At 35.0% G+C, this 17,729-nt stretch overlaps 1 protein-coding gene and 1 pseudogene across 9 annotated transcripts; one reads left to right on the top strand and one right to left on the bottom strand.

Moving 5' to 3' along the window:
• Positions 1 to 7,616: 7,616 nt before the first annotated feature.
• LOC114924875 (autophagy-related protein 3-like) overlaps positions 7,617 to 17,729 on the bottom strand; it is a 75,048-nt pseudogene continuing 64,935 nt past the window's right edge.
• Positions 14,679 to 17,564, top strand: LOC112728110 (formin-like protein 5). Of its 9 annotated transcripts, none has more exons than XM_025778110.3 (4): positions 14,679 to 15,029; positions 16,093 to 16,169; positions 16,618 to 16,853; positions 17,098 to 17,564. In XM_025778110.3, the coding sequence occupies exons 2-4, from the start codon at positions 16,118 to 16,120 to the stop codon at positions 17,212 to 17,214; spliced, it is 405 nt and encodes a 134-aa protein (XP_025633895.1). In that variant the 5' UTR covers positions 14,679 to 15,029; positions 16,093 to 16,117; the 3' UTR covers positions 17,215 to 17,564. The 9 variants fall into 9 exon arrangements, with proteins under 9 accessions (XP_025633895.1, XP_025633890.1, XP_025633894.1 ...); XM_025778105.3 differs by having other exon boundaries at positions 14,725 to 15,511; positions 17,130 to 17,564; XM_025778109.3 differs by having other exon boundaries at positions 14,725 to 15,511.

Here is a 17,729-nt window from a genome sequence, read left to right as displayed (position 1 = left end):
AAAAAGAAGCAAAAAGTGAATATGCTAGGTTTGGTTGAAACTAAGATGAAGTTGTAACTAAGTTTGATATAGTACGTATTTGGGAGAGTGATACTGGGGGGGTGGGAGTGAGTAAGGTCGGAAGGCACATCTGGGAGTCTGTTATTAATGTAGGATGACATCATGTTTAAAATGAATTAGTGTTACAAAAGGGAGAGATAGTTATGTGTTGAAGGAGTGCTTTTAAAAAATGAGTTCAATTGTGCGTTTTGTTTAGTATATGGTACTCTTATTAGGATTGAGAAACTGGCTGTGTGGGATGAACTGAGCTTTATAGCTGGGTTATGTCAAGGTCTGATGTACTTCATGGGAGACTTTAATGAGGTTATACAAGTTGAAGAGAGGAAAGGTCAGGACAGGTTAACAGCGTCGACAGAACAGTTCAAGGATTGGATTCAAGATATGCAGTTAGTGGACTTACCGTCGAACGATCGAAAATATACATGATTTAGAGGCCGCTCCTGCAGTTGTATTGATAGAGTGGTCTATTGAGTGTAGATTGGCTTGAGAAGTTTCCGAAAACTCGATTAAAAGGTGGAATGAGAGGTTTGTCAGATCACTGCCTGATTATAGTTGAGGACTCAAAATTCAGCGGTGGTGTGAATGGCTATCCGACTTTGGGAGGCTGTGGTCTATTCCGAGTTCACTGAAATAATATTTCTAGAGCTGGACAGGAGTCATCAGGAGGAAGGAGGAGCGAAACAAGTGGCTCATATGTTTCTTTGCAGTTATTTGAAATGTTTAGCTAGAGAAGAATGGGCAGATCTTTAATAACAAGGAAGCCGGAGTGGAAGAGGTGTTTCACAAAATCTTGACCAGTTACAGAGAATAGTGTAGTTTGGATCTCTATTGTTATTGATGGCAATGCCAGAGATAACACTAGAGATTGTTTTCAGATTTTTTCGTTGGATATTAGTGTTTTAAACTCTGTTTGAGACTTTGTCGCTCCACTTTATTGTGTTGAGCTCGCTAATTATAAAAAAAGAAAAAAATATATGAAAACATTGATGTAGAGAAAGGAACAATTAATTATTTATTTTAGTTTAAAAATGTGAAAAACTAGCAAGTAATACAAATCCACAAACCCCAATAGTTATTGTTTTTATTGACAAGGTGACCATGTTTACAAGCAAAAAACGAAAAAGGAAAAAAAAAGAAAAAAACTGAGAAAGGAAGTCCAAAACTTTTTCTCTCATTCGTATAATCCAATTTCTCTTCCTCCTTTGCAGTCTACAATCTGAGTCTGCATTTCTGCATTCAACTTCTTCAAAAGAGAAGAGGATGCTTCTGTCTCAGAAGATTCACGAAGCTTTCAAGGGCACAGTTGAGAGGATCACGAGCGCTCGAACCGTCTCAGCCTTCAAATAGAAAGGAGTTCTCAGTGTCTCTGACTTCGTCACCGCCGGCGACAATCTCGTTGCCAAATGCCCCACTTGGTTCTGGTAAATTTTTCCCCTTTCTTTTTTTTTTTCATCCCAAAGATTTCATCTTTCTTAATTAGGGTCCCTGTTACACGATATTTCCGTTCCTCTAATGGCTATTCGTTATTTCCATATATATATATATATATATATATATATATTTTCAATCTGCTTTCAAGCCTCAAAATTTTACCTCTCAGAAGGGTTTTGATCATGTTATATAGCTTTGGTCCTTGTAAAAAAGGGTTTGGGGTCATATGGGACTTTCCGGGATACGTATATTAACTAATAGCAAGCATTCGAAATTTTCATTCATTTGTGTTATGACAATTGCTAAAGCTCAAAATTAAGAGGTCTTTCTTTTTGTGTCCTCATTAATTGTTAATGTTCTGTTTTTCCATTGCATAATTGGGAATCAGGTGAGCCAAGCAAAAGGAAGCCATATTTGCCAGCGGATAAACAATTCTTAATTACTAGGAATGGTAAGAGTCGAGCTTGGGATGTATTTGTATGTCATACATCTTCTTTGTTCTTGTTATCTTCAGTCTAGTTTGAACTGTATTATGTTGCTCTTTCTGTCCTTAAAGCTAGAAAGTTATGATACCTGTATTTTCCTGAGGTTTCTCCTGAATTTGTTATCAATGGCTGTCCTCATTAATGCTGGTTTATGAAGTTGCTTAACACTTGATAGTGCCGTATTTGCGGAGAGCTACATTTGTTGAAGAAGAATATGAAGCGGCTGGAGGAGAAGTTCTACTTGATAATGAAGAAAATGATGGATGGCTAGCAACTCGTGAATAACCTAAAGGTATGTATGTTGTTGGAGGCATTATTCTAGGGTTGTGTTACATTGCCTTACACAAGCTTGGGGTTAGGTTAGTCCACTACTTAAAATAACCCCCACAATCTTAGTGCAATAATGGTTTTGTAGTATTGGCTTTTTACAAATATAGGCTTTTCCAAAGTTAGTTAGTATTATGTTCATTAAATGCAAGAGGTGAGGCAACAACATCGTAGATCGGTGTCAACGTCAGACTCTCATGTCGAGCTTCTGGGCGTGCCACAACCCCCATCTAATCATAAACTTCCACTTTTCTTTTCCTAAAACAAACTCTTACCAATTTTTTCCACCCTCGTCATCTATGTTTCGATCTGTGCTCATTGTTGAGACCAGATGTCGTTTCTGTGTTTCGTTGAATTCCCTAATTCTACTACTCCTTTTGACGAAAAAGAGAATGAATGATCAAGTTGCTCCATTGACATACTCACATAAGCATATTGGGTTGGCCAATCAATTCCTTTAATAATTCGTTTTCTACCTTGGAACTGCTCCCCTGCCCCCCACCCTCCACCCACCAGAACCACAATAAAAAAAAAACCCTTGACGGGCTTTCCATACTTGAATTAAGTTCTTTCCACTTGTGAGTGGCATACTAGCAAATGTTATGGTAGACAAGTAACCTTTTTTCCCTTGAATCCAGTGTGGCTAGCTCACCTCCAGTCTACAAAGACCTAAGGATTTATCTGCAAAATATTGAAATCTCCAAAATTTCAAATAAATTTTCAAGCTAATAACCAGAATTGAAATAATTATCATTGAAATTGAAATAAAATCCGTCCTATGGTTGTGAGCATGAGTTATGCATGTGTTTATAATACTTTTTTATACACGACTAGCATAACTCCCAAACTTGTGGGAGTAACAAAACAAGAGCTTCTATTCTATATCAATATATTGTGATTTGGTTCTAATCCCATTCCCTAATGCTCATACCTTACACCTTTATTACTTTTTATTTCTTTCTTTCAAGAAACCAAATCCGACGAGAAAGAGGATTTACCTTCTATGGAAAGCCTAGAAATCAGCAAAAAGGAACCTATTAAGCAAATTTCATTCTACATGGGAGGTGATGAGGAAGACGATATTCCGGATATGGTTGAGTTTGAAGAAACTGATAACATTGTTACAGATCCTGTAAGTTGGGTATCACTTTCTAGGAAAGCTAGATTGTTGTTTCTTAACTGTTATATAATTGTATTTGGACTAAAAAGTGAAATTTTATTGAATCACATGAAAGAGAACAAAATATGTATCGACTGTCATATGCAGATGTATTCTCATACTATGCTTGTTGTAAGAGTCTTTTCAGGTTGGTCTATCCTTGCAATATTTGTTGGAATTAAAATGATAGGTAGGATGTAGGCAATTACAACCTGAATGTGAGCTCTAACTCAATTTTTTATTTTAATACTTTTTATTTTTTATTTGCATAATTTGCAATAGTAATATATTATTTCAAATAATTCTCCACTAGTTTACTTATTTTTTTTATTAACTATATACTTTCGTTGTTTACTTGTTTAATACTGATTTAAGAAATGTGATTTTGTCATTGTTTACTCTTCAGTCTACATATCTAGTGGCTCATGAATCTGATGATGATAATATTCTACGAACCCGAACTTACGACGTCAGTATCACGTAAGATGAGTTTCAAACTTACAGTGTAACTTTTCTTGATTGCCATTTTGTTCCTGAACAAACTGCTACTTGTAATATCAGAGAAGACTGGGTATCTTTTCCTGACATATCACACAAGTGCTAAGATTTTTCTGAACAAACTGTTGGAGGATATTTATTCCTGACATATTTGTACTTCTCCTATTTTCTTTGTTGTATATTGTTCTTTCTGTCAGATAGAAAGGACAACCTATTTTGTATTTGAAACAAACAGTCTTTAGACAATAATTTGAATAGTTCTATTTGACTTGTTTGCAGGTATGATAAATATTATCAAACACCTCGAGTATAGCTTACCGGGTATGATGAGGTTTGTTTTCCACAAGATCTTCTTTTAACTATATATATTCATTCACTTTTGTCGATCTATAAGCCTACGATGAACCTACCAGGACAACTACTGTTTGCTTATTTTAAGTAGTGGATATAAATGATTTGAATATCCCGAACTGGGGGCTCAGGGGGTGGGTTGATAACAGTTCCTTAATCTTTTTTTTATTTTTATACCTTGGAAACTTAGTTCACTGGTTTATGATCCCATATTTCCATCTTGCAGTCAATGATGATTTTACAACAAGAACTTGTCGTTGAAGATGTTAGTCAGGACCATGCTCGCAAAACGGTGAGATATGACATGAATTGTTTATGTGAAGGATATTTTATCAAAATTCAATACGATGTTTATTTTTGGATGAATCATTTTGAGGTATAGATCATAATTACATGCTTAAAGGCTAAAACTATTAAGCTTAATACTTCCTATGTTTTTAACCCCTCTATTTATCAATTTATAAACTTATGTTAATACGTTATTATTCTAAAATGAAATATATACAGGTAACAATTGAGGACCACCCTCACTTGCCTTGTAAGCATGCATCTATTCATCCATGTCGACATGGAGCAATGATGAAGAAAATCATTGTTGTTTTGATGTCACGTGGGGTTGAGCCAAAAGTTGACAAGTAAGCCCTTTCTGTCCAAGATATTATTGCTTTCATAGAAACGTAATTAAAATCTTTCCCATGGTGATATAAACTGGATTTTTCTTTTAATAAATCTAAAGCAACATTGTCTGTAATTGTTTACAACATCCATACAAATATTGTTTTCTCATTAGCTTCACAATTTTTTATTTATTGCTTATGTAATTACTGGCTTTCAGATGGTGGAATATTTGATTATGGAATCTGCCTAAAGATTGTTTGTAGCATATAGTCAAGCATGCATCTGTTTTTTGTTCAACAGTCATTCACCCCTTTCCTAGTTTCTGTGGTTAATTATATTATGTTCCTCGAGATAGGGGCAATTTTATATGCTTGAGATGCCATATTGAATTCCAACATGTATGCTTATGCCTGTTAATTTTACTTCAACCGCTCCGTACGACTTGAATTCCCATATATAATGACTTGTTTTTATTCAAATTCGTGAGTTATGTAAGCTTTCAACTAGAACTTGATATGGTACTTCTAGATATGGTCCCTCTTAGCAATGCCTGACTTAGTATAATCACATTTTATTCCTTGGAGTGGCATAACTAAATATAAGTAATGTATTTGTGTAGGTACATGTTCTTATTCTTGAAGTTTATGGCATCTGTAATTCCAACTATTGAGTATGATTACACAATGGACTTTGATCTTGGTAGCTCCAGGAACAACTGACTAAGGTAACTGATTTTTTTTTTATTTTTCTTAGTATCATAACATGAATTTTTTTCTTTCATTCTTATATTTTTTTTAGATGGAAGCAGCATATTCAAGTATAACTGGGGAATATACTCCATTGTTGATTTCTCATTGGATCCAACATTGAAACACTTAGTCCTTTTATCTTGTTTTGTTGGTTTGTTGCACATGTATTCATATTGCGAATAAATGTTGCTATTGTTGCCAAGTGTACATGTCATGTAAATTACAGCCACATTAGTGTGGTTTGGTTACTGTTTTTGTATATATATAGCTAACTCTATATCACTCTATAATGAAATATATGGCAGCCAATGCTTATCGTTACGTTCTCCCTAACTTCTATTTTAAAAAAATTATAGATTTCATTAAGATAACAAGAGTTACAATTAGGACCACTTGAGTCGGCAGTAATAGAAGAAATAAGATTTTCCAACAAAAATTAACCTAGAGAGAATGATAATGAAATAGAAGTCACTACTCACTTGTGTGTAAATTACTCTTAAAATGTGCGGCAAAACTTGTAGATGATTTTGCTTAGTCGCTTGTGCTCTTTATGCATAGGAACTTGAGTGTTAAACGGTTTTTAAAAGCGAGTCACTTCCTTAATGTTGAGCTTGTTAAGCTATTATGTACGTTTTTGTAGTGAAATGTTGATTAGATTTGGACTTATAGCTTGATAGTTATATGACATTCAAGTTGAGTTATGTGAAAGATCACCCTCAAATATAGGACTAGCGAATTTTAGAGTTTAATTTTGATGTACTTACAGTATAAAAAGTTTTATACTAAGTTTTACACTTTATACTATCATCTAATCACATTAGTATTTTTGAATCATTTACGCGGATAATGTAAAAGGTTGTTATATTTACTAATATAACGTTACGTAATTGGATGTATATGTAAAAAAAAAACTATCTTATACTCACACTAAATCAAAATTAAATTCTTTAGAAATTGCTAATATCCCTTACCAAAAAATAACGTTATGTAATTGGTAAGGGATATTAGCAATTTCTTAAGAAATCAATTTTGATTTAATGTGAGTATAAGACAGTTTTATTTTTATCTTTTACACGTACATCCAATTACGTAACGTTATATTAGTAAATATAACAACCTTTTACTTTATCCGCGTAAATGATACAAAAATACTAATGTGATTAGATGACAGTATAAAGTGTAAAACTTAGTATAAAACTTTTTACACTGTAAGTACATCAAAATTAAACTCTAAAATTCGCTAGTCCTATATTTGAGGGTGATCTTTCACATAACTCAACTTAAATGTCATATAATTATCAAGCTATAAGTCCAAATCTAATCAACATTTCACTACAAAAGCGTACATAATAGCTTAACAAGCTCAACATTAAGGAAGTGATTCGCTTTTAAAAACCATGTAAGGTGACACATTTTGATCTTCATTTAACACTCAATTTCCTATGCATAAAGAGCACAAGCGACTAAGCAAAATCATCTATAAGTTTCACCGCACATTTTAAGTGAGATTACACACAAGTGAGTAGTGACTTCTATTTGATTATCATTCTCTTTAGGTTAATTTTTGTTGGAAAATCTCATTTCTTCTATTATTACCGACTCAAGTGGTCATAATTGTAACTCTTGTTATCTTAATGAAATCTATGATTTTTTTTTTTAAAATAGAAGTTAGGGGGTACGTAACGATAAACATTGGCTGCCATATATTTCATTATAGAGTGACATAGAGTTAGCTATATATGTACAAAAACAATAACCAAACCACACTAATGTGGCCGTAATTTACATGACATGTACACTTGGCAACAACAGCAAGGTTGATTCGCAATCTGAATACATGTGCAACAAAACAAGATAAAAGGACTGAGTGTTTCTGCATTGGATCCAATGAAAAATTAACAATGGAGTATATTCCCCTGTTATACTTGAATATGCTGCTACCATCTAAAAAAAAGAATATAAGAATGAAAGAAAAAAACCATGTTATGATACTAAGGAAAATAAATAAAAATTAGTTACCTTAGTCAGTTGTTGATGGAGCTACCAAAATCAAAGTCCAATGTGTAATCATACTCAATAGTTGGAATTACAAAGGCCATAGACTTCAAGAATAAGAACAGGTACCTACACAAATACATTACTTATATTTAGTTATGCTACTCCAAGAAATAAAATGTGATTATACTAAGTCAAGCATTGCTAAGAGGGACCAGATCCAGAAGCGTCGTACCAAGTTCCAGTTGAAAGCTTACACAACTCACGAATATGAATAAAAACAAGTCATTATTTATGGGAATTCAAGTCGTACGGAGTGGTTGAAGTAAAATTAACAGGCATAAGCATACATGTTGGAATTCAATATGGCATCTCAAGCATATAAAGTTGCCCCTATCTCAAGGAACATAATATAATTAACCACAGAAACTAGGAAAGGGGTGAATGACTGTTGAACAAAAAATAGATGCATGCTTGACTATATGCTACAAACAATCTTTAGGCAGATTCCATAATCAAATATTCCATCACCTGAAAGCCAGTAATTACATAAGTAATAAATAAAAAATTGTGAAGCTAATGAGGAAACAATATTTGTATGGATGTTGTAAACAATTATAGACAATGTTGCTTTAGATTTATTAAAAGAAAAATCCAGTTTATATCACCATGTGGAAGATCTTAATTACATTTCTTGAAAGCAATAATATCTTGGAAAGAAATGGCTTACTTGTCAACTTCTGGCTCAACCCCACGTGACATCAAAACATCAATGATTTTCTTCATCACTGCTCCATGTCGACATGGATGAATAGATGCATGCTTACCAGGCAAGTGAGGGCGGTCCTCAATTGTTACCTATATATATTTCATTTTAGAACAATAACGTATTAACACAAGTTTATAAATTGATAAATAGAGGGGTTAAAAACATAGGAAGTATTAAGCTTAATAGTTTTAGCCTTTAAGCATGTAACTATGATCTATACCTCAAAATGATTCATCCAAAAATAAATATCGTATTGAATTTTGATAAAATATCCTTCACATAAACAATTCATGTCATATCTCACCGTTTTGTGAGCATGGTTCTGACTAACATCTTCAACGACAAGTTCTTGTCGTAAAATCATCCTTGACTGCAAGATGGAAAGATGGGATCATAAACCAGTGAACTAAGTTTCCAAGGTATAAAAATGAAAAAAGAATAAGGAACTGTTATCAACCCACCCCCTGAGCCCCCAGTTCGGGATATTAACATCATTTATATCCACTACTTAAAATAAGCAAACAGTAGTTGTCCTGGTAGGTTCATCGTAGGCTTATAGACCGACAAAAGTGAATGAATATATATAGTTAAAAGATCTTGTGAAAAACAAACCTCATCATACCCGGTAAGCCATACTCGAGGTGTTTGATAATATTTATCATACCTACAAATAAGTCAAATAGAACTATTCAAATTATTGTCTAAAGACTGTTTGTTTCAAATACAAAATAGGTAGTCCTTTCTATCTGACAGAAAGAACAAGATACAAGGAAAATAGGAGAAATACAAATATGTTAGAAATAAATATCCTCCAACAATTTGTTCAGGAAAATCTTAACACTTGTGTGATATGTCAGGAAAAGATACCCAATCTTCTCTAATATCACAAGTAGCAGTTTGTTCAGGAACAAATGGCAATCAAGAAAAGTTACACTGTAAGTTTGAAACTCATCTTACGTGATACTGATGTCGTAAGTTCGGGTTCGTAGAATATTATCATCATCAGATTCATGAGCCACTAGATATGTAGACTAAAGAGTAAACAATGACAAAATCACATTTCTTAAATCAGTACTAAACAAGTAAACAACGAAAATATATAGTTAATAAAAAATAAGTAAACTAGTGGAGAATTATTTGAAACAATATATTACTATTACAAATTATGCAAATAAAAAATAAAAAGTATTAAAATAAAAAATTGAGTTAGAGCTCACATTCAGGTTGTAATTGCCTACATCCTACCTATCATTTTAATTCCAACAAATATTGCAAAGACAGACCAGCCTGAAAAGACTCTTACAACAAGCATAGTATGAGAATACATCTGCATATGACAGTCGATACACATTTCTGTTCTCTTTCATGTGATTCAATAAAACTTCACTTTTTAGTCCAAATACAGTTGTATAACAGTTAAGAAACAACAATCTAGCTTCCTAGAAAGTGATACCCAACTTACAGGGTCTGTAACAATGTTATCAGTTTCTTCAAACTCAGCTATATCCGAAATATCGTCTTCCTCATCACCTCTCATGTAGGATGAAATTTGCTTAATAGGTTCCTTTTTGCTGATTTCTAGCTTTCCATGGAAGGTAAATCCTCTTTCTCGTTGGATTTGGTTTCTTGAAAGAAAGAAATAAAAAGTAATAAAGGTGTAAGGTATAAGCTTCAGGGAATGGGATTAGAACAAAATCACAATATACTGATATAGAATAGAAGCTCTTGTTTTGTTACTCCCACAAGTTTGGGAGTTATGCTAGTCGTGTATAAAAAGGTATTATAAACACATGCATAACTCATGCTCATAACCATAGGATGGATTTTAACAACAATCCCTAGTGTTATCTCTGGCATTGTCATTAACAACAAAAGGGATCCAAACTACATTCTCTGTAACTGGTCAAGATTTTGTGAAACACCTCTTCCATTTCGACTTCCTTGTTATTAAAGATCCGCTCGTTCTTCTCTAGCTAAACATTTCAAATAATTGCAAAGAAACATATGAGCCACTTGTTTCGCTCCTCCTTCCTCCTGACGACTCCTGTCCAACTCTCGAAATGTTATTTCAGTGAACATGGAATAGACCACAGCCTCCCAAAGTCAGATAGCCATTCACACCACTGCTGAATTTTGAGTCCTCAACTATAATTAGGCAGTGATCTGACAAACCTCTCATTCCACCTTTTAATCGAGTTTCTGGAAACTTCTCAAGCCAATCTACACTCAATAGATCACTCTATTAATACGACTGCAGGAGCAACCTCTAAACCATGTATATTTTCGATCATTCAACGGTAAGTCCACTAACTACATATCTTGAATCCAATCCTTGAACTCTTCTGCCGACACTATTAACCTGTCCTGACCTTTTCTCTCTTCAACCTGTATAACCTCATTAAAGTCTCCCATGAAGCACATCAGACCTTGACATAACCCAGCTATAAAGCTCAGTTCATCCCACACAACCATTTTCTCAATCCTAATAAGAGCACCATATACTAAACAAAACGCACAATTGAACTCATTTTTTAAAAGCACTCCTTCAACACATAACCATCTCTCCCTTTTGTAACACTAATTCATTTTAAACATGATGTCATCCTACATTGATAACAGACTCCCAGATGTGCCTTCCGACCCTACTCACTCCCACCCTACAGTATCACTCCCCAAATACGTACTATATCAAACTTAGTTACAAATTGCATCTTAGTTTCAACCAAACCTAGCATATTCACTTTTTGTTTCTTTTTTAATTCTTTCACCATACTTAATTCTCTAACACCCCGTAACCCCCTAATATTCTAAAAGCTAAAAATCATTTTAATACTATTTTATACACCTTTTTGAGATTCTTGGGTCTGCATCTTCGTGCCTTTTCTTTCTGCTTCATTAATCTCCTCTTTTGAGCTAATGTTTCATTCTGTTCTTGAAGAATTGCCATGATATCATATTTGTCGTTGTACTGCACGGCTCCTGATTCAATAGCCAACTCCCAAGTCCTCCTTTTTCCAGCATCTGTTCCTCCCGTTCCAACGCGTTTCCATCACTATTTCCCGGCATTCCAACGCCAATGTCCACCACAATCCCAGTCTCGATTCTGCCTCCATCAATCCCTGCATCATTCAAGATCGGGCAGCCTCCAAGTGCGTCTTCTCCACCTCTAATCAGACCATCTTGGGAGCTCGCGACACTTTTTCCACGAACGAAATACCTCACCACCGTTTCCTCGTCAAGCCCACCATCCATTGAAGAGCGTAGCCCCGTCATTGCCAGCGATGAGTGGTACCCAGGCGATGATACTGGTTCCATAGGGGGCGTCCCAACGGTTGTCACTCGCGAGAAGCATTCACCGCTGCAGGCCCGACGGCATCCTCACCTTCACTAACCCGTCGCTGCTCGCCGGCTTGGAGCTCTGCCTTCAGCTTTCCCATGCTGCGTGGATCAGGTGCACCGTCCAGAAGAGAGATCTCCCCTTCAAAATGTTGTTGAACCGCAGCGCATGACACATGATTTGGAGCGGCTACAACACGGTCCACCCTTGCCTGACCCGAACTCACGAGCCCACCTCCTCCAGCAGCATCATCGTGAGCTGGGCTTCCAAGTAAGGAAATGAGGCCCAAGCTCTCTCCTTTGGCACAAGTATTACAAAAATCATTATTGGGCCTTCTAAGAAGCCTGTTTTGGGTTTCTTTTTTCCTCCAAAAATGCCTTTTCTTCAACCTACCGTTCTCATAATTACAACTAACTGTTTTTTCTGATTCAGCATCATTAATAATCAAATCATTATATCCCATAAAATCATCACTTTTCTCTAAATTAGAATCATCAGTGTCTCTTGCTGCACGAATTTGAATTGAATTGCAATTACTCCATTCATTCAAAATATTCTCTGGAATTACTACTCTGTCTTTCTCCGTTTCTTCCTCTCTTGGCACCGCCATCACCAACTCAACCACTGGATCTCTGCTTTCCACCGGTACTATGGCGCTTGAATTGCTTTCAACCACCTCTGCAAGCTTGCACTCTATTCCATAACTCTCATGATCAACCTCTTTAACCAGGACATCAAATCCGCTAGTCCCAATTGTGACGTGAATCCACTCGTTGATGATGTCCATGATACAGGTATCAAGTTGCACCCGTTTCATGCTGAATGAGAGGTATGATTCCGTGGCTTTGTCACACCCGACAACTTATCTCCATTAGCTTCCTATTATCTTGAATGTTTCTGCTGACCACATTTGCAAAGGAACACCAAAGCACTCTAACCATAGCCTTCGAGTTTCACTGCGCTCCTCCTCATCCCATCTCCATACACTTTGAAAAAATTGCAACAGGTTGTTCATTTTGAACGTGTCAGCTTCTTTTGCATTCAAGACACTATCAAAAGTCAAGAGTGCTTTGTACGCTCCTAGTTCTCGCACTTGCACAACTTGAGGCAAATTCTTCGCAATCATGCACTTTAAAGAAGTAAATTCAATAGCCTTTGTCGTCCGCTATTAGACTCCTCTGTAACCAGTCTGGATTCACTTTTGCCACCGAAATTTTCCTCTTCTTCGTCCACCCATTACCATGTGGATCTTCTTTTTTTCCATTGTCCCTCTTCTCTTTCACATTTTTCTCTGGAACCCTTCGGCTTTCCTCTTGTTGAGGTTGAAGCTTAACAATATTCTGAGCGTCACCCGCCTCATGATCTCTCTTCCTGCTCTTTACTTCATTCGTACGTTGATACCTAACTTCTCCTACTGAAACAACCTTCTCTCGTAATCTCATTCTATTCATCTCCGCAATAGCCTTCATATCGCCACCCTTCGTTGTAGACCGAACGAACGCAAAAACGTATGTATTTCCATTTTTTGTTTTCGTGAGAGATAGATGTCATTTATACGTCTAGTCCAGTTGAACAAGTGGTATAACTCCCTCTTTGATATATCTTCAGGAAGATGATCTACAAAAATAGAGAATGATTCCTTTTTCAAACGACAATACTCTTCTCGATTTCAAACCCTCGTATCTCTACTAAATTGTCTAGTTCTACCCCTCCCGGTGTTTTCCACTCCTCTCGCTCTCTCACCATAGTCGCTCTCACCCTTGTTCTTCATATTTTTTTTTCTAAATTATTACTTTATTAGTAAACAAAGCGAGAGTGAGTTTTTTTCAACCGAGAGTCAGCTTTTTTCTAAAAAATTACGGGTAAATTGCAGTGATCATTTTACTTTTTAAAAGAAACCCAAATCACACGTTTTCACATGTTGTATTCATATTATTATGTGTAAATTATCACCTTAACATTAGGGCTTAAAATATTTTAATAAAGAATTCTCATCAAGTATTCAACAACGAAAACTCAAAATTCAAAAACAAATCCTTTAAATAAAGCATGTAACTCAATTTAATTTTTGTTCCTTGTTTTGAGATTTTTTTTTAAGAAATTTTGTTAGCACATGCCTGTAAATAATATAATAGATTTTTTTGTATAAATATATTATATATATGTTAAAACTTTATCAAGTATTTTTAGAATATCTGTTAATAATATTTTTTTTGGAATATAAATAGCATAAGTTATATTTAAGATTTGACAAAATTATACTTATCATTTTAAGTCAGTATTGCATTTGCATCCAATTCTATTTATGGTTTAATCTTGATTAAATAGTGTAATAAAATATTTTAACATTAATTAAAATTGACACAAATATTATGAATTAAAAAAATTGAAAGAACTTAATTAATACATTAATTCACATTTTTATTTTTCATTGTCACTGTCATTTATCACTATTTATAAAAGTATGGTAATTATTATTAAAGTTATTGAGCCTATTTTTCCTACAACGACAAATTATGATAGTATTGTACTGATACATTTAAAATATAGACAAATAATAATTAGCTATGTAAAATTTATTTTTTACATTAATATTTATTTATTTTTTAAAATATATATTAATATCAGCACTTTTATTATAACACCCTTTTAATTAAATAAAAAAAAATATTTATTTTATTTAATTTTAATAAAAATCTTAAACATTTTCTCTTTATTCGATTAGATAAAAATATTCTTTTAAATTAATCAAATTTTAAAATTTAACTCATCCTAATTTTATATTTTCAAGCCAATGAGTAATAGCTCAAATGGCATAATCTCCCCATACTCAATTAAGAGGTTGCGGGTTCGAATAATTTATATTTTCTCCTATCTTTGATTAAAAAAAAAAAATTATATTTTCAAATAATTTAAATAACAAAACAAAAATATATCTAAAAAACAAAAAAAAAAATAAAAAATTCCTTCTGAAATCTGGTTTCAGAAAGACAGAAACCCACTTCATCTTCTCAAGTTCCTCCCTCCTGTTCGTATCTCTCTCTCCCCCTGGAGCTCGGGCTCTCTCATCTTTCTCACCGTGGCGTCGCCGTTGCTCTCTGTCTCGTCATCGTCTTGCACATAGTCGGGCGCCTTCGTTGCGCTCTTCGTCGCCGGCGGCAGAAGCAGCAGGTCTTGGGACTCGTCGTCTTCTTGCTTCGAGTCTCGCCGTCAGCCTCCTTCGCGCAATCAGAAGCTGTTTCATGATTTGGTGAGTTCTAACAAAGGTAGGATTTTATTGTTCCAAGCTAGTTGAAACTTGAAACCGTGACGCTGATGTTTTCTCCCCTTTCCATTGGAATCATCGAAACCAAAGCCACACACTGTTAAAACCAGTGTTCCTCCTTCGTAGTTTCCATCATTCATTGCAAGCTTTTCTCCATTTCCTCGCACACCATTCTCCATTCCTTCTTCGACCTCATCGCCACAAAGAATCCTTATATTCTCGCTCTCCCACTTCGCTAGATCACACTGTCATTTGAGCTCAGCAGCTAAAAAAAATCGGTTTTTGATTTGTGGGGTTTGTTCAAAATGGCATCTTTCACCATCCCTTGTCCCAAGTGTCTCTCTTTTTCACGTTTGGGATTGAACTCTCAGACCACACAATGGAACATGCACGTAGCTGGGTTGGGATTGAAGAAATCCCAGTCATTCGGATCTTTGGTTTATGATTCAAACTCAATTGGGATTCAGGTGTGTGTGATTTGTTCTGATTCCAAATGTGATTGTTTTTTTTTGTTCCTTTGTCGTGCCTGGTTTATGTAGATTACATGTTTGAGATTTTGATTCTATGATTTTGAAGCTGAAAATGTCGTTCAATTTTGATTATATTCTATTACCTTCAATTTCGATAGTGAAGGTTTGAAGCCTTGATTTGAAGGTAAGAAGAGATAGTTTTCAAGTTTATTGGCTGAATTAAGCAATTTGGGTGCCGTGCAGTTAACTTGTTTCTTTTTTAGCATTTATCAGTTGTTAATTATTGTCTATGTTCTCATTTTAGCAATTCTATTGTGTTTGGCATAAATTAGTGTGACTCATTATCAGTGTCTTTTCCACATTGAGACTCCTATACTTTTGGAATTTAAAAAAGGTAACTAACTTTTCTTTGACATAAAAGGTTAAAGGGTGAAGCTTTTAACTTATTTTATAAGATCCTTTAAATCAGGTGTCTGAATGTTCATGAAGGAATAGGAATATCAATATAGCTATTTTATTTTGACATCATAATTTATTGCTAAGCATAAAAGGCTTACTCTCACATTTGGAAACTGTAGACATAAAGAATAACAAAAATATGTAATGCGAGCATTGAACGTGACAATGGAAGAAGTATGTGATGCACTTTATGAAGGTGATTTTCTTGGTCCTTCAATTTTTTGTAAGAAACTGTTGATAATTGTGATAGTAATATTAGATTTTGTAGGGAACACAAGTTACACAAAACTTTGCATGGTCACACTGCTGCCCTAAAACATTATAGACAACCAGTATCATGTTGATTATTTGAATCTAGCACCATTTTGCTGCACGTGGGGACCATGGATTGTGGTAGTGCTGTTGTTAGGTTTGATTATTGTTCTGAAATTATTTGATTTATGCTATCATGGTTGAGTATGGAGGAGCATAGATTGTGGTAGTCTTTGTTAGTGTACAGACAACTGTTTTCTGAACAAGTTAATTGATCACTTTTTGAAGCTTGCTTGGTAAATCATGATGAAATCTGTTTATCATATAGAAATGTTCACTTGTCTCTGCTTCCACTTGTATAATAGCTTTGAAATTTGTCTTTGGTTTGTTAGGAAATGAGTTGCCTGCTGAGTTCCTCCAAACCTTGCTGAAGATGGCACCGACGACTGATGAACAACTTAAGCTTAGACTTTTTACTGGTGAGCTATCTCAACTTGGCCCTGCTGATCAGTTCTTGAAAGCAATGGTTGACATGCCATTTGCTTTTAAGCGAATGGAAGCACTTCTTTTCATGAGTACACTTAAAGAGGAGCTCAATTCTACTATCGAGTCTTTTGCAGTTCTAGAGGTACAATATCTAAATCATGATCATGGCATTAAAATTTTGTAGTTTTGAAGTGTTTGATTATCCCAAATAAGATGATAAACTGATTTGAGAGAGAATATCACCCCAATAAACATGATACATTGTTATATTGTAGAACACTATGGTGCTGTTTAGTTCATGTAGCAAACTCCACCGAGTGAGACATGGTTTAGTTGTTAAGGTCGTTGTATTGTATCATCAAGATATATCATTCTGTCAATCTTAGGCTGGCAAAAGTAACAGAAGATCTCAAAGCAGTCTACAGATGCACAATCTCAGCATGCACCAAGATCCGACACTGAATGTGAACTTCCTCGGGAGGATAGTGCTGGCTATTCCTTGACTGCAAAGCATGCATTACTGGATGGAGAGGAGAACCTGAAGAAGGTTGATAGCTTCTCAAGGTGAATTACTAAAGAACTTGCAGAGGTGGATGAGAGCAGTAACTCTTGAGGACATTGTTGAGAGATGGTTTTGTGGTTTAGATTGTCTGGCCGAGATACATGGTGGAGCTGGTTCTATCCACCGATGAAGAACATGAATGGCTGCTATTGCCTTTATAGAGTAGGACTTGACCCACTTTGATGTGACTCTTAAACAAACCCACTTAGCGGTATGTATAAGCTCTTCTGTTTTATTTATTCCATATGTACCCAAATAGTTTGTGCAATAACAAATTACAATTTATTTTTTCGCTGCCTTGTTATATTGCCCTTAAACCAGACCATTTAGGGAGAAGGGGATGATTTTAATCTCTCAGGAAATGCCTCTTTAGTCTTTATTATTAATTATTATTTATATTATCGTTCAGACAAGCATGGCGCGTATTGGAAAATAATACTCTTATTCTTTTGTCTT

The sequence above is a fragment of the Arachis hypogaea genome, chromosome 12 (assembly GCF_003086295.3).
Source record: "Arachis hypogaea cultivar Tifrunner chromosome 12, arahy.Tifrunner.gnm2.J5K5, whole genome shotgun sequence".
Classification (NCBI taxonomy): domain Eukaryota; kingdom Viridiplantae; phylum Streptophyta; class Magnoliopsida; order Fabales; family Fabaceae; genus Arachis; species Arachis hypogaea.
The sequence above is the reverse complement of the archived record's forward strand: the minus strand, read 5'-3'. Positions and strand labels throughout refer to the sequence as shown.

Bases quoted from the DNA above. Each gene is read 5' to 3' on its own strand.
- LOC112728110 (XM_025778105.3), top strand. From the start codon at position 16,118: ATGCGAGCATTGAACGTGACAATGGAAGAAGTATGTGATGCACTTTAT. The intron at 16,170-16,617 runs GTGATTTTCTTG...TTGGTTTGTTAG, and splicing joins ATGTGATGCACTTTATGAAG to GAAATGAGTTGCCTGCTGAG. The intron at 16,854-17,129 runs GTACAATATCTA...ATCTCAAAGCAG, and splicing joins AGTCTTTTGCAGTTCTAGAG to TCTACAGATGCACAATCTCA.